Raw genomic sequence first — 26141 nt, forward strand, 5'->3', positions numbered from 1 at the left:
CCATTCATTTCTTTTTAAAATTTTATAATATTAATGATAATTAAAAATTAGTCAGTTATATTTACCAGTTCATTAGCAAATGGTATAAACATTCCAAGAGTGAACACACCCAGCAAAGGTCCTCCAACTACACCTAATATTGTCAGTGAGGCTTGTAACACCCCACCCAACATTTTGGACAAGAATGCTAAAGCAATACAAAGTCCACCAAATATACAAACAAGTACTTTAGTCACCTGGATAGTTTGATCAACAGGATATGACTTCTTATATAACAGTAAATAAACAGGCTGCAAAAAAAAAAATATATATATATAAACCATCATCATATACACCATACAATCATATAATGAAACATTTGAAAATCCATAATAATGATAATGCTACTAATAATTTGTCTGGGCCCCCTCTATGAATCATGAGACCTTGCCGTTGGTGAGGGGGCTTGAGTGCTCAGGGATACTAAGTAGCTGGACCGAAGGTGCAACCATATCGGAGAGGTATCTGTTGAGAGCCAGACTAAGGAATGATTCCTGAAAGAGGGCAGCAGCTCTTTCAGTAGTTGTTAGGGGCGTGAGTCAGAATGACTTAAATGGCCATATCAACATCACTCGGTCCTCTGAGTACTGCACAGCTGAAAGCAATGGAAAACTAAAGCTGCTTTTTTTCCAAGAAAATGTGGCTCTCTGCATTTTCATATAGCAATGATGGAGGCGCATTCCTAGGTAAAATATTCCGGAGGTAAACTAGTCCCCCATTTGGATCTCCGGGTGGGGACTACTAAGGAAGGGGTCACCACAAAATTAAAAAATAACATTCTACAAGTCGGAGCGTGGAATGTTAGAAGTTTAAAAAAGGTTGGTAGGCTAGAAAATTTAAAAAGGGAAATGGATAGGATAAATGTGGATGTAGTAGGAATTAGTGAGGCTCGGTGGGAAGAGGAAGGCGACTTTTGGTCAGGTGATTTTAGAATAATTAACTCAGCTTCAAATAATGGGCAGGCAGGAATAGGTTTCATAATGAACAAGAAGATAGGGAAGAGAGTAGAGCATTTCAAAACGCATAGCGATAGAATCATTGTAATAAGGATAAAATCAAAACCTAAACCGACAATGATTGTTAACGTCTATATGCCTACAAGCGCCCATGATGATGATGAGGTAGAGTGTGTATACGAAGAGATTGATGAAGCAATTAAACAAGTAAAAGGAGATGAAAATTTAATAATAGTTGGAGATTGGAATGCAAGCATTGGAAAAGGCAAGGAAGGAATATAGTGGGTGAATACGGGCTGGGCAAAAGGAATGAAAGAGGGGACCGACTTATAGAGTTTTGCACGAAGTATAATTTAGTAATTGCCAACACCCAATTTAAAAATCATAATAGAAGAATATACACTTGGAAAAAGCCAGGCGATACTGCAAGATAGATTATATCATGGTTAAGCAAAGATTTAGAAATCAACTCGTTTGACTGCAAAACTTACCCTGAAGCAGACACTGATAGCGACCATAATTTGGTGATAATGGAATGTAGATTGGGGTTTAAAAACCTGAAGAAAAGGTGTCAGATGAATCGGTGGAATTTAGAGAAGCTTGAGGAAGAGGAGGTAAAGAAGATTTTTGAGGAGGACATCGCAAGAGGTCTGAGTAAAAAAGATAAGGTAGAAAATGTAGAAGAAGAATGGTAGAATGTTAAAAAGGAAATTCTTAAATCAGCAGAAGCAAACAAGAGAACTGGTAGAAAACCTTGGGTTTCAGACGATATATTGCAGCTAATGGATGAACGTAGAAAATATAAGAATGCTAGTGATGAAGAAAGTAAAAGGAACTATCAGCAATTAAGAAATGCTATAAACAGGAAGTGCAAACTGGCGAAAGAAGAGTGGATTAAAGAAAAGTGTTCAGAAGTGGAAAGAGAAATGAACATTGGTAAAATACACGGAGTATACAGGAAAGTTAAGGAAAATTTTGGGGTACATAAATTAAAATCTAATAATGTGTTAAACAAAGATTGTACACCAATATATAATACGAAAGGTAAAGTCGATAGATGGGTGGAATATATTGAAGAGTTATACGGAGGAAATGAATTAGAAAATGGTGTTATAGAGGAAGTTGAGGAGGATGAAATGGGAGAAACAATACTGAGATCTGAATTTAAGAGAGCATTAAAAGATTTAAATGGCAGAAAGGCTCCTGGAATAGACGGAATACCTGTAGAATTACTGCGCAGTGCAGGTGAGGAAGCGATTGATAGATTATACAAACTGGTGTGTAATATTTATGAAAAAGGGGAATTTCCATCAGACTTCAAAAAAAGTGTTATAGTCATGATACCAAAGAAAGCAGTGGCAGATAAATGTGAAGAATACAGAACAATTAGTTTAACTAGTCATGCATCAAAAATCTTAACTAGAATTCTATACAGAAGAATTGAGAGGAGAATGGAAGAAGTGTTAGGAGAAGACCAATTTGGTTTCAGGAAAAGTATAGGGACAAGGGAAGCAATTTTAGGCCTCAGATTAATAGTAGAAGGAAGATTAAAGAAAAACAAACCAACATACTTGGCGTTTATAGACCTAGAAAAGGCTTTCGATAACGTAGATTGGAATAAAATGTTCAGCATTTTAAAAAAATTAGGGTTCAAATACAGAGATAGAAGAACAATTGCTAACATGTACAGGAACCAAACAGCAACAATAACAATTGAAGAACATAAGAAAGAAGCCCTAATAAGAAAGGGAGTCCGACAAGGATGTTCCCTATCTCCGTTACTTTTTAATCTTTACATGGAACTAGCAGTTAATGATGTTAAAGAACAATTTAGATTCGGAGTAACAGTACAAGGTGAAAAGATAAAGATGCTACGATTTGCTGATGATATAGTAATTCTAGCCGAGAGTAAAAAGGATTTAGAAGAAACAATGAACGGCATAGATGAAGTCCTACGCAAGAACTATCGCATGAAAATAAACAAGAACAAAACAAAAGTAATGAAATGTAGTAGAAATAACAAAGATGGACCACTGAATGTGAAAATAGGAGGAGAAAAGATTATGGAGGTAGAAGAATTTTGTTATTTGGGAAGTAAAATTACTAAAGATGGACGAAGCAGGAGCGATATAAAATGCCGAATAGCACAAGCTAAACGAGCCTTCAGTAAGAAATATAATTTGTTTACATCAAAAATTAATTTAAATCTCAGGAAAAGATTTTTGAAAGTGTATGTTTGGAGTGTCGCTTTATATGGAAGTGAAACTTGGACAATCGGAGTATCTGAGAAGAAAAGATTAGAAGCTTTTGAAATGTGGTGCTATAGGAGAATGTTAAAAATCAGATGGGTGGATAAAGTGACAAATGAAGAGGTATTGCGGCAAATAGATGAAGAAAGAAGCATTTGGAAAAATATAGTTAAAAGAAGAGACAGACTTATAGGCCACATACTAAGGCATCCTGGAATAGTCACTTTAATATTGGAAGGGCAGGTAGAAGGAAAAAATTGTGTAGACAGGCCACGTTTGGAATATGTAAAACAAATTGTTAGGGATGTAGGATGTAGAGGGTATACTGAAATGAAACGACTAGCACTAGATAGGGAATCTTGGAGAGCTGCATCAAACCAGTCAAATGACTGAAGACAAAATAAAAAAAATCATATTCTTTTTCACACGTTTCTATAGTATAACACCAAACAATGTAGCAGATTGTTTGGTGTAACTGGAATCCAGCAGTTATTCAAATATAAACCGAAATTTATTTACATAGCTTTATTGATATTAAATAAAATTGCAAATACATTACCTTATTTTTCAACAGAAATACATTTTCTCCACTGGATAGGCAGTTTCCTGATCCCCCTTATCAAAAAAAAAACAATAATGGTTGCCCCAACAACCAATTACACACATAATATTCGACTGCAGCATTGTCTTCAAATTTTTCCCTTCCTAAAGCTTATTTCAGCAAACCAAACATGTGGAAACCACACATTGAAAGTCTGGACTATACAGTGGGTGTTCAAGAGTTGTCCATTTGATTTTTGCAAGTTTATCATGAGTCTGAGCTGCTGCATTTGGCAGTGTGTTATCGTGAAAATGAGGTTGCCAATTGGTTCCGGCATTTGTTGTGATAACCAGCACTAATGTGATCCAACAACTGGCAGTAATATGCTGCATTTACCAGAACTTTTTCAGCTGACAAGAGTTTCTTGGCCTTGATTGGTATCCCCTCCCACTTTTCCTCCATTCCATATTTGTTCTGTTGCTTTCCAGGATATAAAGGTGGATCCATGTTTCATCGCAGGTCACACACGATCCAAAAATGCCTCTCCTTCTTCCTCAAAGATTCATAAGCTGCTGACAGATGTCTTTCCAGAAATTTCTCTGTGCCTTAGTGAGAAGATGTGGAATCCACCTTGCTGACATTTTACTATATGCGAGAGTGACTGACAGCATTATATGCATACTGCCAACCCTAATTATTCCCAACTTTGATGTAATTTCAGCAACAGTTACGCAGTTATCACCTTTCACAAGGTCACAAACAACCTGAATGTAGTCATCATAGATGCTGGTCTGCAGCCGTCATTTGTGACTTTTGTTCTACACTGTATTCAGCCACTTCAAAATTATGTCACCCAATCAAAGACTTAAGTTTTAAATTCCAGAGGATTTGACACTTTTGTTGGAGAGAAATCAAATAATTTGTAGCACAACATATGATGTTATCTCCTGCTCAGACATTCTCCTAGACCTTCAGGCGTGGCTGACTGGTTGCTCCTCTCCACACATATCAAACTAACTACCCGCAGTGTCCCACCACATTCACTGCTCATTGTCAGTCCATGTGGCAAAATTCTGGTTTATATTTGAATGAACCTCGTATCCAAACAATGTATAATAACTCAATTTGTATTCTCTTCATGACTATCATCATATTTTCTAAAAATGTTTGTAGTTTTGGTGTTTTCTACATAAATATATCGGTAAAGTATAGTTTATGAATTTCAATGAAAAAATGTCATACATTGAATAACTTACTCATTCAAAATAAATTCATTACATCCAAATTGTACCGTTTGCTAGATAATTTTTTCAAAGAAAAAAATAATTACCATCATGATTTTTGATTCAAATGTTTTTTTTCCTTGGAAAAAAAGCCTCAGTTCTACCCATCAGTTCTCTCTAGTATTTCTTGTCCTATTATCATTACTTCCTAAATGCTTTGTCCGGATTACATCTCATTGGCACTCCATCCTCACTGTTTTTTTTAATCCTGTTACCTGTCTTTTCTTCATGCCTTCATTAAAGTCATCTGCAAATAACAAACTTTTCATGATAATATTTCCAATTCCTTTTCCTTCTCTCCATCAAACTTCATTCATTATAACTAGGGAAAGATGATAATGTTCGACCTTGTCCTACTCATTGGAAAATTTCCTGAGGTATGGTAAAATAATAAAAGGGAAAGTATCGTTATTGTGATAAAATAATTCATCAATCAATCTTGGTAAATAAAATGTTTATATTTATAAATACAATTTATTTACCAGTATTAGTATTATTTATACAAAATTATTATACAGTATTTATCAGTATCTTCTGATCTAGGGGAACTTCAATCATCTAGATCCACAAAAAAAAATTAGAAAATTTATGTATATGTGTGGGTTGGCCTCTTAAGTAGAGGCCATTAAGCTTAAACAGAGGCAAATATTAAATGAACTCGTCTAATATCTCAAGAATGAGTTGATGTATACACTTGAAATTTGATAGGATGACTTCTACACGTGGAAAGTTCACGGTATAACATTTTTGTAAAGTCATCTGAGAGGGTGGTGGGGAGAAGAAAGATTGGTTACCATATCTTAATAAAGATGTCTGAGAAACTACATTTTCCTTGCTTATTTACTGGCTCTTTGTTATAAGCAATAATTGTGAAAAAGAATTTTCAGAAAACCATCTCCTCCTCCAAAATTTCGAATTTATCAATTTAAATCAGAATCTGGTTTTCAATAACTCTGTAAGTCAATATTTAATTATTGGAATTAAATGTGATTTATGGGTATACAAGTCGTAATTTTATGAATATTTTAAAAGAAATGGAGAGGATTATTAGTTTCATCTTAAGTTCAAAGATATGCCCATATCTCTGAACTTTGTTCACACAAAAACTTAAGATTTAGAAACATAAAAAGTTGATGTCAATAAATTTCTTATGTAAAAAAAAATCTGTTGATGTGGTGAGAAGATTCTTCTAAAAAGTCAGAAAAGTTATGCAACTTGTTAAACTTTTTTCAAATTGCTTTGATTTTCTAAACAATGTCTTTAATCAGCTTTCATTTTGATTATATAAGGCCATAATTATGTTTCTTACTTCTTTCATTAATTATGTAAATTTTAGTTCATTTCCCAGCCCTAACTTCAAAACAATATCATATGCTTCAATTACACCTAGAAATAGTATGAAAATTAAATTAAATAAAAATAGCAATTCTAAGTTTATAATTTTAACAATATATAAACAGCATGAGGTATCAAAATATTTACTTTAATATCCTAAGAATTTAGTATCTTCTTTTTTAACCATCTCTATGTGTTCTGATTCTTATTAGAGCAAAATAAGATTTATTTTTACATCAGTTATTTGTCCTATTTAATGTAATCCTCAAATTCTTTCATGTTTTATATATTCTAATCTTTATCTTCCTTAAAGCATCTATCATGTAGGTTTTGTTCTATTAAAATAATTAATTAAGCACATCTTAATGTATGACCTATCAATCTTGTTCTTTACTTAAGACTCTGTCACAAATTTCTTTCTTCTCAAATTCATTGTAAATATTTATCATATACAACCTATCAACCACTTTATTTACTCAATTTAACTTCAACCAATTTAATTTTCTTGCAATATCAAATTCCAACTTCCCTTTATTCTCTTTCTACTTTCTGTTTTTAACTTTTCATAGCCATAGAATACTGCAGACAAATAGTCTAAAGAATTTTTCTCTAAATCCAAAATTTACTGTTTCTACAAATTTCAGTTTGTAGGCTCTACTGTGCATTATCTGCCGATGTAGAATGAGTTTTATAAGTATGCGTTCCAATTGCTATGAAGAAGAATTCATGGAAGAGTACTTATGATGAAAAGGTAGCTGAAGGCTAATGAACAGGGACTGATAAAAGAAATAGGGAGGGGAAGATCTCAATAGGTTTACACATTGCCTAATTCCATCTATTTCTGATCTTACATTGAATGTGGGTGGTCTGGATCATCTATCTATTGATATTTCATACCTATTCAACATCATTTATATTTTTGATGCCTGTTGATAGGCCATGGGTAATTCAATTATTAAGGTAGATGAGAATTGTTAAATTATACTTCATGTAGGTTACATGGATATCATGAAGACAATGCCAAACATACTACTTTGGCTGACCATAGGTGGAAGATTAGCAGAAAACATGCTTTCTGCTAATACAGGTGTACTTTTTCTTTCCCTGAAAGCTCTCCTTGTGAACATCTACTTATAATAATTTTAAAACCTAACTTCATTTATTTATTTTTATTGTATTGTCTATATAACAAATATTTTCAACTTCTTGTTATACTCATAATATGAATAACTTACCCTAATGTTATTTTCTTTTTTTATTATATTCTTATCTTTGTTTTAAATTTATGAGGGAATATACCCATCATTCTTCAACTATTTTACAACAAAAATTAATACCCATATTCACTCCATTTCAATCCAAAGGAAAAAGATTTATATTCATTTAACAATCTCAGAACTATTATTTAGCATTGTTCAGTTCAGTTGCTATAAATATCATTATTTTATTACTAATAGAGAATAAATCTACTGATAATTTACCTTGATATAATCCTCTAATGTAATGGCTGAAAGTGAATTTAATATAGCTGATATCGTACTAAGTCCTGCTGAAAATATGCCAGACACAAAAAACCCAGTTAACCCTGGTATGTTACCAACGACATCTAATACATACAATGGCATTAACTGATCCCCTCGTGATATTCTTTTTGATCTAGAATAGAAGAAAAAAAATAATCAATATTTATAATTCTTTTCTATACTATAAATAACCATATACCAATAATGTATTATATAATATGTCCCTTTATGTACAATATATATAATAATGAATTGTAATAAATATTTTGCCACAAATTTTGTTTTTAGAAGTAAAAAATTTATATTTCAAAAAATTAAAATTAATTGATGAGATTGCCTTCATCTTTAAATTTTGAACTTCTGTGTAAGCTATACTGGCTGTTCACCTTTAAAATCACAGGTTGATCATACCATCAGCAAAACTTCTTTTCTATGGTTAAATGATAATACCAAATTTTTGGTTGGTTTTAGAAATTAAATGAAAATTTTGATTTCTTACAAGGAATGGGGAATTGCTGTGCAAAGACACAGATGCGTGCGCGAGTGCGCGCACACACACACACTTCTAAACTATTAATTTTTTCAATCTGATGGTTCAGTAACATTTGGAAGATAGCAGGATGTAATATGCTGGATATTGAAGGATGTGGAGTAACAATTAAATGTCAATAACCAGTCATGTTTAATAAACTGTAGCTTAAGAATACGGGTGTTTACATGGCTACTGACCAGAACAGTTACTGTCTCTTAATTAAAATATACAGAGAGAGTCAAAAGTATGGAAATCCCTCAACAACTTTAAATCTGTTCCAGATAAAATACTGTAATTTCAGGATAAGGTATCAGTCAACTTCCTTACCTTTTGATGAGAAATAGAATTTCAACCTCTTCTTGGGAGGGGGGGACTGGCCTAAGGGATGTAACTCAAATATTTTAAATGGTAACACCCTTTGTGTGATACATCATTAAAGGTCTCTTTATGTACAGAAAAATGGTCTCAATAAAAAGTTGGTACAATGTCTTTACCCAAAATGGTGGTATGATAAATTTGGATTTTGGAAATTAAATAAATTTAGTAAGTTCAAATAATAAAATTAAATAAAAAGAAATTAAAATGAATTAAATTAAAATCTAATTTAATTCAAATTTATTCTATAAGTTAAATAAACATTTTTTAACACAAAAAATTATTTGTTCCAATTTAATGGGTAAATAATTAAAAATACTGTCACCTAATCGTGCTGATCTGTTGAAAAAAACAATAAGTGACCACCATCTGGCTTCCAGATGTTACTGATGATGAAAAGGTTCATTTGAAAAAATGAACCTTACTTCATGGTTGTGTAATATTTCATTTAGAGTGTTTCATTACTACACTTTCAGCTTTTTATGAGAATTTATTGTGATCAGTTGGATAATTGATTTTGTCTACCTTTACTGCATTTGTAAGCCACTTTTATTATCTACATTATTTTTACCTTTTTTGTGGATGTTTTTTAACGAATTAATTTTTTCTGTGCTACCTGCTAACATTGCTATCAACATGTTACTTAGTGAACAGGAGAGGTTCACGCTTTTAATGATGAGGGGCTTTGGTGATAAGAGTTAGGTCATGTAATTAAGTTTGTGAATTACTCAGAGCAACAGTTAATAATCGTAACCCTATTTCAAAAGGAACAGAGTCAAAAACCATCAAACTATTTGAAGAAACAGGAAGCATTAATAATAGGGGAAAACTAGAAAGGCCTAAATCTGCAACAAATAATAGCAAATCTTTACAGATTATGCAAGAATTTAATCCACATTCCTTAATTTGAACAACATGATAACATAACATTAGTCAAAGTTCAGCTATTCAAACATTAAAAAGTAAAAATTGCAAACCCTTCAAAATCTGGTGCAAGAATGAAGATGACTATGATTGAAGACTTGAGTTCTGCGAAAAATATGATGAACATTATTTGTGCAGATCCTAATTTATTAAACAACATAGTTTTTAGTAATGAGGCCACCTTTTTCTTTCATGGCAATGTAAATCACCATAATTGCTGATACTGGACTGACATTAATCCATACTGGTATCATGAGGCACATACACAGTATCCAGTCAAAGTAAATGTGTGAGCAGGTATTGTTGGTGGGTGAATGATAGGGCCTATATTTATAAATGGAAATTTAACTAATATGAGGCTTTGCTCTTGATCATATTATTTCAAACATTCAAAACATTATTGGCCCCAACTCCCAAAGCATTTAGTTTAAACAAAATGATGCCCCGCCTCATCTCAATCTTCAACTACATGAATTTTTTCCTGGAAGATGAATTGGCTGAAGAGGTCGAATAGAATAGCCAGTGAGATCACCTGACTTGTCACCACTGGATTACTTTCAATGGGGTCACTTAAAAAAATATTGTTTATCATAATACGCCCTAAGTTATCAAAATAAAACTCAAGAATAAGCATAAAAAAATCACTAGGAAATCACTAAATAATGCAATATCATCCTTTTACAACTAACTGGCACACTGTAAAACAACAGGAGGACATTTCAAATGTAAGTAAGTAAATTAGCAAACATTATGAATGCTTAATGAATATGTTTTTTAAAATAAATTTATTCAATAAAATTCATTTAATAAAATTTTTATAAATTTATTTATTTGATAACAGTGCCTTAAATATAAATGTAATAATTTTCAAAATCCAAACTATTCCGCTGCCATATTGGGTGCAGTCATCATACAAACTTTTTATTTACATCATTTTTCTTGTCTTTGAGACCTTTAAAATTGTTACACAAAGTGTTTTACCATTTAAAATACTTGAGTTACAACCCCTGAGCCACCCCCCCACGACGGAGTATATTTCTTGTCAAAAGGTAAAATATTTGACTGATACCTTATCCTGAAAGTTACAATATTCTACCTGGAATGATTTTAAAGTTGTTGAGTGGTTTCCATACTTCTGACATTCTGTATAAAAAATTTGATTTTGTTATGAATGTTACTGCTTTTTATTTGATAATATTATCCGAATTAATGAATTCACCAGAGTAGTAAAAATTTAAGGTAGATAGTGTTGCCTTAATGATATATTTTAAACTGATGAACACATTTTTAGAGGCCCTCCATTATCAATTACAGTAGTGTACAAATTAATCCGAACAAACGGAAAATTTTGTTTATTTTTATGTTGTGGCTACACTGCTTGACCACAACCACTCTTTAAGCTGTCTGTGTAATGTGAGGTTATTTTCTTTGGCTATTCTTTTGGTTTCGTGTTATACATAGTGTTTTGTGAAAGTTTATTCCATTTTTCCTTACATAATCATATTTTTTGTTCTGTATGCTTGAAAATTCATATAATTACAAAGGATCAAATTGCGCAACTCCAAGAAAGCATCTGAAAATTGTTTTTCTTTCTGAGTTGTATGACACAATGACAAATAACTTCTGAGTGTGGTGTTGGACAAGGGACAGTGAATGTTTTTCAGTTAAACTTTATCTTTGTGGCATGCAAAAATATTATGTTTTCCAACAGGTCACATTTTTGTGTTCAGGGGCAAAGGATTCCAGACATTAAAAGCATCAAATGAAAATACATCACTGGCTCATATCTAAAAATCAGTTAAACATCATCAGAAAAAAATGTTTTCAGGTTCTTTCACGTTTGAAGGCCTTTGTTCAATACTGCCATTAGGTAGATTGTTGAAAAGTGATGGATATAACAAGATTCTGAAGGAACGGGTTGTGACAACTTCAAAACAAATTCTACAAGATAATGGAGTGTTCCAACAAGATTTGGCACCATACCAAATTCCAAAAATGTAGAAAAAGTTTTCAAAGAACAAAACATTGGTGCTCTTGTGGCCAAGCAATTCCTCAGACCTAAAACCAATAGAAAATCTTTGAACAATAATAAATAAACAACTATTAAAAAATAAATTGTACAACAAAAATTTACCTCATTAAAGCAATAATATTGTTAAAAAAAATAAATGTGTAATACACTTGTTGAATTGATACCAAATTGTATACATATAGTGATTAAGAATAAAGGATGACATATTAACTATTAAATATTCACAAATTTTACAGGTATGATTATTTTCTAAATAAAGTTACTTTTTATTAAACAACATCTGCGTTCAGATTAATTTGCACACTATTGTACATATAACATCATAATAAATGTTATATATAACATAACACCATCAAATACATAATATTTGACAAAGTAAAAAAGGTTATTTAGAATTTAATCGTTTAATGTTTTCACTCATATAATTTTTTTAATTTAGTATTCTATGAAAAATATGATGATGGAGATACTGATGATGCAGTCTTCAGTATAAAATATCATTAAGGAAATTACATCTTGTTTAAATTTTTACTGGTTGGGTAAATTATACATAATTAAATATATATAAATATTAAAAAAAAAATTAATGAACTATTATATTTTCTAAATATCATACTATCACCTATTCAAAAGCAATTTTTTTTTAAATTCAAAGGTTACAACAGCCAAACATTCAAATAACAGTCATTTTCTTTTGATGATAAATAAATAATATTACAATATTTAATTTAAAATACTTTATTTTCAATGTTGTGTCATACACTGTAAGTCTGGGAAGTTCTCTAACTAAATTTCTGTAGTCGACACAAGTATTGCCATCTCTTGGACAACCAACAAACCATGTAGTAGTACAATGTTTGACAAGTGTGTGTACAAAATTTTATCACATTTTGTCACTCTAATTTCGAGTTATAATTGGCTGCGTACGTTATGTTCATTGACATTGTGCGAGCTCGCAATATGGAACTGAGAAGCACAATAAAATTTTGTGTTCGACTTCAAAAGTCTTTCATTGAAACTTACTCTATGACATACCGAGCATTTGGTGATGAAGCTGCATTTCGTACAACAACATAGACATGGTGGAAGCGGTCTAAAGACAGTAGAGAGTCATTGGATGACGACAAATGAAGCAGAAGGCCGTCAGCAGCTGTTCACGACGAAAATGTTGCAAAAGTGCGTGTGCGCCTGTTCAAACAACCTCATCTTACCCTTTGGGCCATAGCAGAAGAGCTAAATATCGGTAGATGTGGTACATACAATTCTAACAGAAAAAATAAACCGCCGAAAGGTGTGCTCTTGTTTCGTTCCACACTTCTTGATCAAAGAACAAAAACAGGTGTGTCTTTCTTGCATTCAAGACTTCATTGAAACTGCCAATAGTGACCCAAATGTTTTGCAAATAATTGTAACTGGGGATGAAAGCTGGTGCTTCATGTATGAAGCACCAGCTTTCATGCTTTCTGCAAACGAACCGTCAATTCGCTACTTGGTTGAGTCCTGGAGCAAGACCGGCAAAAGTCTGACAGCAAAATCAAGAAAACAATGTTGATTACATTCTTCGACTCAAAAAACCTGATTCATCATGAATTTGTCCCAACAGGTCAAACTGTGAATTATAAATTTCTATTTTAAAGTAATGAAACGCCTGATGTGTCGAATCTGGCCTGAGTACCGGGATCTGGACAGTTGGACTCTCTTGCACAATAATGTCCTGGCACACATAGCAACAGTTTTAACATGTTATTATGCCGAAAATCAAATCTCCATCCTATCCCACCCACCCTATTCATCTGATTTAGCTTCAGCAGACTATTTTCTGTTCCTGAAACTCAAGTTGAAGATGAAAGACCGCTTTTTCGATGACATTCTGGCCATCCAAAGGGCTTGCACTGAGCATTTGACGGGCTCTACCAATGCTGCAATGAGTGTATAACTAGAGAAGGATTCTATGTGAGTAAATTCGTTCATATGTTTAAATCTGTATTTTTACTTAATTTAGTTAGGGAAATTTTCAGACATATTGTGTACATTATAAATAAATATTAACACAATTTTAAATTAAAGATAAGTCATAATTTGATTTAATATTTACTTGATGGGATCACAATCGTAATATTTTGAAAATATAGCCAACCCTGAAAATGCTGTTGATAATGATAAACATATAACTATAGGTAGTGACATGTATAATGTTAATATGGCCGACTTAAGATCTTTAAGTGTCATAAAACGTTGCATTTGGGTTTGATTTACAGTAGAGAGTGCCAAATATGTCCAACCACCACCAATTACTAAACTCCAAAAAGAATGACGTACAGTTGGGTCTGGATCAAAACTACAAAAAAAAAAAGAAAACAATCAATTGATTATGAAATATCTAATAATAGTAATAATATAATAAAACTACTTCATAAGGGACAGAGACCTCCTTCAAATTAATGTTTAAAATATAAATAAACATTCTTATAAAGTTTAATCACATGTAATTTGTCATTCTTGCTGGTCATTAGTTTTTTATAATTAGGTAATATCATCAATGGCAAACCAAACCATATATAACACCTAATATCTGATGAATAATTTCTTACTTCTTCATGTTCAGTTTAAAGACATTATACTAGTATTAGATAGTATATTTTTATCTTTTCGTAATAAATTTTTATCACATATCTTGAAAACAAATCATAAGAAAATAAGGTGAGCTGATATGTAACTTAACATATCAACACTGTAGGAACACATGACTTAATAGAACTGAATTTAAATGAGAACCAGTTCCTACTTACACTGAATCTATTGTAAGAAGATTCACATTGAATCATTGTAAAATCTACAAGAGGGTCCTCCCTACAAGCTGTCTCTATTTGCCTCCTCTACCCTACTCCTATAACCTGGATGCAAAACACACGCTACTGGTTGCGACAAAAGTAAGATCTCAAAATGACGCAAACTTCTATTTATTATTATTTTTTTAATAACTGTTTATTCTACCATATTCATTTATTTTTACTATTATTTATTTATTTGTTTAATTATTAATTATTTATTTCATCTGTTATTTATTTATTTATTCTAGTGTATTTATTTATTTGAACTAATATATTTATTATTTTATAGGAAATAATTATGTTTTACATTCATAAAATATAGTATGAATTAATGTTTTAATCAATTAAATTAATTTTACATTTATTATAGTAGGAACGTAATAAAATTTAATAATGATTATAATTATATTACTTTTACTCATATTTCTTCAATACTATTTATTTATGTATTATTTTGTACAATGTAATACAGAGTGTCCCATATAAAACGCAACCCATCAATAACTAATCCATGAAATTTCAAAAGTCAAGCTTACTACCCTATTCTTACTGAAATGGACTCATCCAACATCTGAACATCGCGGCAACGCAGTGGAACACTACCGATAGTAACAACAATGCAATCATAACGTTCAGTGTATTGCTAGAGACAAGATGGTGTTTTCGCTAGATGAACGTATTTTCATTGTTGAGTCATACTTCAGTACGAAATCAGTGGTTGCAGTGCAAGATTTGTTTCGCCATAAGTACCCAGATAAACCAGCTCCTAACAAAACATCAGTATTAAGGTTAGTTGCAAAATTTGGAGAGACTGGTTCTGTTAATAACAAGGAAACAAAGATCTGCGTCAGTGTTGAATACAGATACAGTCACTGAAATCAAAGAACGACTACTCGCCTTGCAAAAATAAATCGATCAGACGTTTGTCTGCTGAAATTAATTTTTCTAAATCAACTCTTCATCGGGCGACCAAACAATTACAATTACGACCTTATCGCATTCAAACGGTTCATCAACTTCTTGAGCTCGACAAAGAAAAACGGCTACAATATTGTCAATGGTTCCGTCGATTTCTGCGTGAGGGAATTAATGTTATGGATTCATTATTTTTCACAGATGAAGCACGGTTTTTTTTGTATGGCTATGTAAACAGCCAAAACAATAGAATTTGGAGTGCTGAAAACCCCCACGTTTATCACAAAAAACAATTACACCAGCAGAAGTTGGGCGTGTGGTGCGCGATATCGCGGAAGAAAATAATCGGTCCTATTTTTTTCGAGTACACGATTAATGCAGAACGATATCAGGATATTTTATTTCAGTTCATTGCACTCTTGGAAGAGGAAGACAGACACTGCTGGCTACAACATGACGGTGCGGCATCGCACTACGAAGGCTCAACTTCTCATTTCGTTGAAGAATTCTTTGGTAATCGTGTTATCGGTCGAGGCTTGTGGCCACCAAGATCTCCAGATTTGACTGTGGCAGATTTTTTCTATGGGGTTACCTCAAAGAAAAAGCCTACAGCAATAAACCACGAACACTTGAATAATTGAAAGTCAATATTGAACAAGCTGTATTAAATATCCGTCCACAAACTTTGAAAAAAGTTGCAAGAAACGCTGTAAAAATAATTGAAGCTTGTATTCAAGAAGATGGCGGCCACTTCCAACATATACTCTAAATGTAAGGTAATGGATGGTAATAATAAAAATTACATTTACACATGCCTTTTTATTATTTCAATACCTACCAATATAAGGTTCCGTTTTATATGGGACACTCTACATTTTTATTTTGTATTTTTGTAGGCCTACAAAGCTCAAAAGAATATTAGTTATTCATGCGTACGTGCAATTTAGAAATAATTTTGATAAATAATTATGCCACGTCAAAGAAAATCATAACATTATAGCCTATAATACATAGACAACTCATGTCATATACTTTTTTATTACATCATTGTTACTATTTATTTATAGTAAAACCTTAGTTTAACATACTTGAAAAAACATACACTTTCAAAAAAGAAATAAATTACTTCATATACATCTTGAACGAAATAATAATTTTATTTGTAATAACAAATTACCAGAACATATTTCATTACTATAATAGTGATATCATAATTTGATACGGTGTATTGCAAATTAATTGATGTAACTTTTGGAATAAACTACTTTGGTTTCTGGTATGAGAAGTTACTGAGTGATGTTAAGAACAGTGAAGGGGATGCCATAGTGTACTACAGACCTGTCTTCAGATATTATACACACTATACCCATTCTGCAAGAAAATGCATATGTGCCAATACTAATCTAGTATTTTAATACTAATCAAATAAGATTTAATTAATTTAATAAAAAGAAAACATATTTACAAAAAGAAAACATATGATTTTGTTATATAAGTCACATTTTTTCAAAAAAAGTTTACAATTTTGTTGGTTTAAAATATAAAACAAAGATGTGCTATTATTTAAAATTATTTCTGCATGTGTTCATTAAATTAAAGTTTAATGAATATATTACATGTTCATTTACACTGTGTGAAATATAAGAGCTCTACTGTTGTAAATAAACAACTATAATAGATAAGATTATCTTGAAAAGTATCAATCATTATTTGATATAACTATAGTCAAAACTTAATACTGTAATCACGAAGTTCAACAAAAGTTCGACGGTAAGAGAGCAGACCTGGACGAACGATGAAATCAACGAACTATGTTTACAGTTCTGAACATGACCGAACCTAAACATGAAATGAAAATGAGAAAAAAATCAAAAAATAAGCATGAAAACATTCAATTTCAGCAGTTAGATTTGTAATAAAGAATACTTTCAAAAAATACTTTGAATTTTGATCAGTAAAGTTTTTATTTTACAATTAGAACTATTTGAACTAATTGATGGAGAAATAAAAAAAACTTCATTTAATCTTATATATATATATAATGATTGTTTATTTGTTTTTCCCGTATGCGTTCCTATATCATTCATCTGACTGCGATGAAACTTTCATGAGTTGTTGTGTGCACACCCGCGAAGGTTTCTGAATTGGTTTGCACCCACTAGGTAGCGCTGGGGTTGAGATATTTAAAAAAATTTATTTATGGTCTGAATTGACTCATATTCAGAATATAAATTAGTTACATGAAAAGAAATATTTTTGTGAAAAAGGGAAGAAAAGAAACAGGTAAGAGGGAAAGACGGTAAGATATGAAGAGGGAAGGAGTGAAGATGGGAAGGGAAAAGAGGAAAAAGGGAATGGTTAAATTTTGATATGTTCTGTAATGTTCAGTTTCTAATGTTTTATCAAACTTTCATTTGTGTTCATTTAATCTATATATATATATATATATATATACTCAAATCTAGCAATACCGGCATTGCCGGGTCAGCTAGTATTATAGATTGTTACATCCTTGATGTAATAATATGCAATCCATATCACATTTAAGAAATAATACAGTTCTTAAGATTATTTGTTGTTTAATAAATGAAATCGGGCCGGTAAGAGTTTTGTAACAAATCTTTCTATTTTTTACTTATTATATGGAATGCTTAAACATTTATTATCTATTATTGCATGTCTATTATATGTATATATTTAACATGAATTTTTTTTTGAACAAAATTCTAAATTAACATCAAATTTTGATAATAGAAATGTAGTGTCTTACCTTTTTTGATATCAGTATAATTTTTTTAAGACAAGTTTTATTTATATTTCAGAAATCTTTGTTTTTGAAGTGGAATAAAAATATATATGTGAGACTCTTACTGTACGGTTTACAATTTCATTGTATTTTTTTGGATCATATCTAACTAAGCCTTATAAATATTAGCCAACATTTTTCAAATGAGCTGACTCATCTTGTAATGTTGATAATTATCATACTTAAGCACATATTAGTATCTCTCACTATTACTACTACCACTACTACTATTTGGATTGGTTTGCTTTTAGGGTGAATGCAAATGATAACACAACAGTGATTTTCTGTGATTAGAGAAAAGTATTATAAATACTCATAATAAAAATAAAACCTACAAATAAGTCAAAACAAAATCAACTACAGCAAATCTGACAAGCTGGAGTATCACATGACTGATTAAGAACTATCATGTAGTAGTTACAAACATTCTACAGTTTTCCTCTGCTTTGTACATAGATTGTTCCATGGTTTACAACACCTACCTAATTACAGTCATCTCATGCACTTAAGGTCATGTTTGGTTTTTCTGTTTTAATTTCAGCTTTACCACATGCTGTATCACCTGATGCACAGATCTTAAAAGTTACAACTTACAATAAAAACTCAATACAATAAAATACCTAAAATTAATATAAATAATACTAGCCACTCTTATAAATAAAATCTGTTATATAAAATACAGAATAAAATCACAAACACTCCTAGTGATAGATAAATCAACATTCACATAAAAATTTCCAAATTTTTAAAAAAGAAAGTTGTGTCATATAAAAAATAAATGAATTAAATTTACAAGACAAACAATAAAAAAGAAAAAACACATACAAACAATAATTTTCTTATTTCAAACAGTGCAGTTATAGAATTATGGAGAATATTTGTATAATTGTGGAGCGCAATTCTACAACAGTACAACAAGAATTGTGGAGTTGTAGAAACAGTGCAGTCTATAATTAAATTGTACTGACTGCTAAATATTACAGATGGTAAACAGAATGCACATTCAGCTACATGGAACATGCACATCATTATATACAGTAATAGAATCAACTATTTTAGATCACCTCACAAACTGAACACATACAGAAATATTAACTGCAACATGAAAATTTTGTACTTAGTATTTAAAGCCGTGACTTAGTATTTAAAGAGCTCAAATGATACAAAATTTACAAGCACACCTAATTTGACAAAAACAACCATTAAATGACAAACATAAGTAACAGATGCTATTCAACTATACATGGAGTTCCACACTCTATCTTTTGTAGTGTAATTATATTGAATTGGTATTTCTTTTAGAAAATCTTGGATTTGAATGCAATTTTGATACGCTACAAAATTCTTTGATAAAAAATGGAAGGTAGCACCAAATTTAGCACTGGATGTCAATCTGTTGCTACTATTGATAATTCTCAAGGTTGTTGGTAACTGTTTGTTTTTATTAATAATGCACATGTGTAATGAGCATTAGTAATGCGCAAGTTCAATAATATTACATATCATTTCATTTATTTTCATACAATACTGTTCTCAAAATTATGACAAAGGTACAACCTTCAAAAGGATATTTTAGCAAAAAGGTATGATATGTTACATTTAAAAACACATGCTATTTACAAAACTACATTACACTGTAACAATATAATGAATAGTATTGTACTGTTATCTATTAGCATTAACAGAAAATCATAACACTACAGGAGAGTTCTCTATACCATTGCATATAAATAAAATTACTAAATTTAGACCAGAGAAAGTTAATGAAAAACCACAAAATAATATTAACATTACAAAAAATGTTAATAAATAATCTTTCTGACTCAATTTAAATGTAATGTTTCTATTGGCATGATTTTTGCCAGGAAGGGTTATTTAAGATAACATATTTGAAAATATCGCCAATTAATTCTAAGATAAAAAATGACAAACAAAAACTCCTCCTAATAAAATCAGTGATCACTGACTGTACTTATCAAAAGAATACAAGATTACCAAACTGCAATAATAGAATGCAGGTAATAACAATCACTGTGATCTGTTAAAACCAAGGATCTCAACTTGGACCTGTAGTTAAGATATACTGTTATTGTGCAATGGAAACGTAAAATTAAATTCATTAAAGAAACATTAATTTTAAATTAAAAAAGTAAATTAAATTTTCAAAAATATAAATAAAACAAAAAAGTTAACTCACTCAAAAATTTTTATACGTCCATGATCCTTTGCAATATTCCATACTGGTCCAAAGCCATTTTTTTCAAAAACTGCTGTAAATATTATAATAAATATTGCCAAAAACATTAGCACCATCTGTAAAAAGAAATAAAAATATAATAATAAAAACGTACCTGTTTCAGAGAGATTAATTAATCTTACTGTTAAGCACAATAGAATCATAAAAGTAGATTGATAACAGACATTCGAATGAAAAGTAACACAGATTAATCTAATTTAAATCTATAAACAACAATGATCACTGAACAACTGATATAACATTTTATTGGTAGTGATAAAAACAAGCTAAATAAACCCATCGGCTGGTTTTAGCAAAATTAATATAAGAAGTCATACTGCTTGCTGCCAAACTGGAGAATAGTTAGCTAATTTTTTTATGAGATTGTCATTTCATTAACTAATATTTTTTTATTTATATGATCTAAAGAAACTAGTTTAAAAGTGCTTTAGATATTGATATTTTTTTCTTATTCTGCATTCTTTTATTTTCCAAGTTCTTCTCTCAGAGATTTTCCATGCGTTTGATATACTTACTTTTTTACAGCCAACAACCAAAATATGAGATCATTAATTGAAAATCAAACAGTCTGTGAAACAATCAGGAGATTTTTAACTTAAAAAAATCAAAATGTCAGTCACTGATTACATTTTCTACATGAGGAAAGTTTCTACGTTAAATAGTTAATGAAAAAAATATAGAAAAGAAAGCATACAAATCTGTTTACAAAAAATTATTGAAATCTACAATTTGATAGTCATTTTAATTGATAAATAATCATTATCAGTAGCAGCAGTATAGTAGTAGCAGGAGGAAATGGTAATGTATATGTAGTTGTCTGTAAGATTAAAAATAATATACATATTATAAAAATGAACAATATACTACATTACTAAAATAAATATAATACATAAATATAACTCAATATTCTGTACTAGATGGTTTATAAAAAAAAACAAACACACACACACACACACACACACACATATATATATATATATATATATATATATATATATATATATATACAGAACCATTGTAAAATAATAAGGGTTAAAGGGAAAAATTAAATAAATACAAAAATATGTAATAGTTACATTACTTTATTTGCCAAATTCTCCATCTCAAATCACTTTATTATACTCACATAATTAATAAATTTCAATAGCCAAACCCTTTGCCTCTCAGCAAATGTCAAATCGATATTCAGGTTCTGCCTACAAAACGGCGTACCACATCTTCTGTTGTGGTTGTATTTGGTTCCTTAATTATTTCCTTTAAGTGATTCAGATAATGCAATCTTTGTAAATAATGTTTTTAATTTATCTGTTCATGAAAAAATTACAAGGGATTTAAGATTTTTTGGAGACAGGGTGTAGCACCTTCTTGGCCTATCTATCTAGCTGCAAAAAACTTTTAATTCAAAGCCTGCCTAATGAAGGCATCAGGCACCATCTTGTTGGAAGTAAATTTGATGTAAACTTTCAAGCTCATCTAGCTGAGTACAGCAATAGTTATTTAATATATCAAGATCCATATGTCTTTTCAGCAAAAAAAGGTCCAATTACAGATACAGAATTTGTTTCTTTGAACTGATTGAACTAACACCATCTACTGTTTTCCTCCCTCCATGAATCATAAGACCTTGCTGATGGTGAGAGGGCTTGAGTGCTCAGTGATACAGAGTAGCTGGACAGAAGGTGCAACCATACCGGAGAAGTATCTGTTGAGAGCCAGACTAAGGAATGATTCCTGAAAGAGGGCAGCAGCTCTTTCAGTAATTGTTAAGGGCATACTTCAGGAGGACTTTAACGGTCATATTATCAACATCACTCAATCTTATGAGTACCGCACAGCTGAAAGCAATGGAAAACTACAGCTGCTTTTTTCAAAGAAAATGTAACTCTCTTTAGTAACAAAGATGGAGGCACCTTCCTTGGTAAAATATTCAGGAGGTAAACTAGTCCCCCATTTGGATCTCAGAGTGGGGACTACTAAGGAAGAGTCACCAGAAAATTAAAAAATACCATTCTATGAGTCGGAGCATGGAATGTTAGAAGTCTAAAAAAGATTGGTAGGTTAGAAAATTTAAAGAGGGAAATCTATAGATTAAATGTAGATGTAGTAGGAATTAGCAAGGTTTAATGGGAAGAGGAAAACGATTTTTGGTCAGGTGATTTTAGAATAATTAACTCAGCTAGAAATAAAGGGCAGGCAGGAGTAGGTTTTGTAATGAATAAGAAGAAGGGAAGAGAGTAGAGTATTTCAAAATGCATAGTGATAGAATCATGGTAATAAGGATAAAATCAAAACCTAAGCCGACAAGGATTGTTAATGCCTATAAGTGCTCACAATGATGATGAGGTAGAGTGTATACAAAGAAATTGACAAAGCAATTAAACATATAAAAGGGATGAAAATTTAATAATAGTTGGATATTGGAATGTAAGCATTGGAAAAGGCAAGGAAGGAAATATTATGGGTGAATATGGGCTGGCCAAAAGGAATGAAAGAGGGGATCGACCTATAGAGTTTTGCATGAAGTATAATTTAGTAATTGCCAACATCCAGTTTAAAATTCATAATAGAATAATATACGCATGGAAAAAGCCAGGTGATAAAGCAAGGTATCAAGATAAATTATATCAACTCGTCAACTGCAAAGTTTACCCTGGAGCAAACATTGATAGCAACCATAATTTAGTAATAATGAAATGTAGATTGGAATTTAAAAACTTGAAGAAAAGGTGTCAGATGAATCGGTGGACTTAAGAGAAGCTTGAGGAAGAGGAGGTGTAAAGAAGATTTTTGAGGAGGATATCGCAAGAGGTCTAAGTAAAAAAGATATGGTAGAAATGCAGAAGAATGGGAAAATGTTAAAAAGGAAATTCTTAAATCACCAGAAGTGAACTTAGGTGGAAAAAAGAAACTGGTAGAAAACCTTGGATATAGAGGTCATATTGCAGCTGATGGACGAACGTAAAAAATATAAGAATGCTAGTGATGAAGAAAGTAAAAGGAACTATCAGCAATTAAGAAATGCTATAAACAGGAAGTGCAAACTGGCGAAAGAAGAGTGGATTAAAGAAAAGTGTTCAGAAGTGGAAAGAGAAATGAACATTGGTAAAATACACGGAGCATACAGGAAAGTTAAGGAAAATTTTGGGGTACATAAATTAAAATCTAATAATGTGTTAAACAAAGATGGTACACCAATTTATAACGTGAAAGGAAAGGTTGATAGGTGGGTGGAATATATTGAAGAGTTATACGTAGGAAATGAATTAGAAAATGGTGTTATAGAGGAAGTCGAAGAGGAGGAAAGGAGAGAAGCAATACTGAGATCTTAATTTAAGAGAGCATTAAAAGATTTTAATGGCAGAAAGGCTCCTGGAATACATGGAATACCTGCGAAATTATTGCACAGTGCAGAAGAAGAAGTAATAGATATATTATACAAACTGGTGTGTAATATTTACAAAAAAGGGGAGTTCAATCAGACTTCAAAGAGAGTGTAATAGTCATGATACCAAAGAAAGCAGGAGCAGATAAATGTGAAGAATACAGAATTAGCTTAACTAATCATGCATCAAAAATCTTAACTCGAATTCTGTACAGAAGAACTGAGAGGAGAGTGGAAGAAGTGTTAGGAGAGGACCAATTTGGTTTCAGGAAAAGTATAGGGCCAAGGAAAGCAATTTTAGCGCTCAGAATAATAGCAGAAGGAAGATTAGAGAAAAACAAACCAACATACTTGGTGTTTATAGACCTAGAAAAGGCATTTGATAATGTAGACTGAAATAAAATGTTCAGCATTTTAAAAAAATTAGGGTTCAAGTACAGTGATAGAAGAAAACAATTGCTAACATTTATAGGAACCAAACAGCAACAGTAATAATTGAAGAACATAAGAAAGAAGCCGTAATAAAAAAGGAATTTTGACAAGGATGTTCCTTATCCCTGTTACTTTTTAATCTTTACACAGAACTAGCAGTTAATGATGTTAAAGAACAATTTAGTTCTGGAGTAACAGTACAAGGTGAAAAGATAAAGATGCTATGATTTGCTGATGATATAATAATTCTAGCTGAGAGTAAAAAAGATTACGGCAAGAGAAAAGATTATGAAGGTAGAAGAATTTTTTTATTTGAGAAGTAGAATTACTAAAGATGGATGACGCAGGAGCGATATAAAATGCCAAATAGCACAGGTGAACCAAGCCTTCAGTCAGAAATATAATTTTTTTATATAAAAAATTAATTTAAATGTCAGGAAAGCATTTTTGAAAGTATATGTTTGGAGCATAGCTTTGTATGGAAGTGAAAACTGGGCGATCAGAGTATCTGAAAAGAAAAGATTAGAAGCTTTTGAAATGTGGTGCTGTAGAACGTTAAAAATCAGATGGATGGATAAAGTGACAAATGAAGAGGTGTTGCGGAAAATTGATGAAGAAAGAAGCATTTGGAAAAATATAGTTAGAAGAAAAGACAGACTTATAGGCCACATATTAAGGTGTCTGGAATTGTCACTTTGATATTGGAGGAACAGGTAGAAGGGAAAAATTGCACAGGCAGGCAACAATTGGAATATGCACACAAATTGTAAGGGATGTAGGATGTAGGGGGTATACCGAAATGAAATGACTGGTACTAGATAGGGAATCTTGGAAAGCTGCATCAAACCCAATCAAATGACTGAAGACAAAAAAAAGTATTGTTTTCATGTAGTAGCTCAGTTACTTTTCATGTTACGACTTCAGTTCACCACACCACAAAACACTTCTTTTTTTCTTTTTTAAAAAAAAAACAATAAATAAAGAAAGACACCTCAGGAACAATAGAGAGGAGACTGATGTAATGTTAAAATGGGTATTTTACAAACCCTTCCATTGGAGAATTTCATGTTACCAACATAATTTCTTAAAATGTACCAAATGCTGTGATCTGAGAAAATGAAATTTCACTATTCTTTTATGATGATTCTTTATTTATAACAAATAATGATTAAATGAAAAAAGATAATTAATTAAAATTAATAGTTGTGAAACACTAAAAAATGATTTAACAGTTGTTTTTTTCTTTTTTTTTACTTTTAAGACCATAATGGATCACTTTAGATAATTTTTTTTTTGGCAAGTTCTTTCTTTTCTTGCTGATTTGTTGTTTTTCAGCTTTTCTTTTTTACCAGTAATTTCTAAGGGTTTCAGATCTTCTTGCCCTTTCTTGTTCAGAGTACATCCGGCTTATTGTTTTCTTGGGTTTTAATAGGAATCTTGTTTCTTTATTCTTACAGTTGTTTTTATATAATGGTAGAAATATTTCTGTTACGTTTCACAAGTATTTTTTATTTTTACTAGTTTTTCAGTATCATTTTTTTTCATTAATTCAGTGTATGTTGTATTTTTTCACAATATTTTATATCTCCATTAGGATTATCATAACTGATTTGAGTGGTTTATTTTCTTCTCTTTCTACAATTGTCACTCTAACATTCATAGTTGCTGCATTTCAGAGTACCTTCACTTTCAAGGTTACTTTTAACACTGAATCTTCCTGAGTTTGTAC

The 26141-nt window shown here is 31.2% G+C and overlaps 1 protein-coding gene across 1 annotated transcript in view; it reads right to left on the reverse strand.

Moving 5' to 3' along the window:
* Positions 1-26141, reverse strand: part of LOC142318797 (putative sodium-dependent multivitamin transporter) — a 90969-nt gene that overhangs the window by 18431 nt on the left and 46397 nt on the right. Inside the window, exons 5-8 of the mRNA XM_075355283.1 lie at positions 20539-20654; positions 13885-14127; positions 7885-8059; positions 66-290 (exon numbers count right to left, since the gene is read on the reverse strand). Of these exons, the coding sequence (XP_075211398.1) occupies positions 66-290; positions 7885-8059; positions 13885-14127; positions 20539-20654 (759 nt within the window). The remainder of the gene's footprint in view (positions 1-65; positions 291-7884; positions 8060-13884; positions 14128-20538; positions 20655-26141) is intronic.

The sequence above is a fragment of the Lycorma delicatula genome, chromosome 2, assembly GCF_047948215.1.
Source record: "Lycorma delicatula isolate Av1 chromosome 2, ASM4794821v1, whole genome shotgun sequence".
In the NCBI taxonomy this organism is placed as follows: Eukaryota; Metazoa; Arthropoda; class Insecta; order Hemiptera; family Fulgoridae; genus Lycorma; species Lycorma delicatula.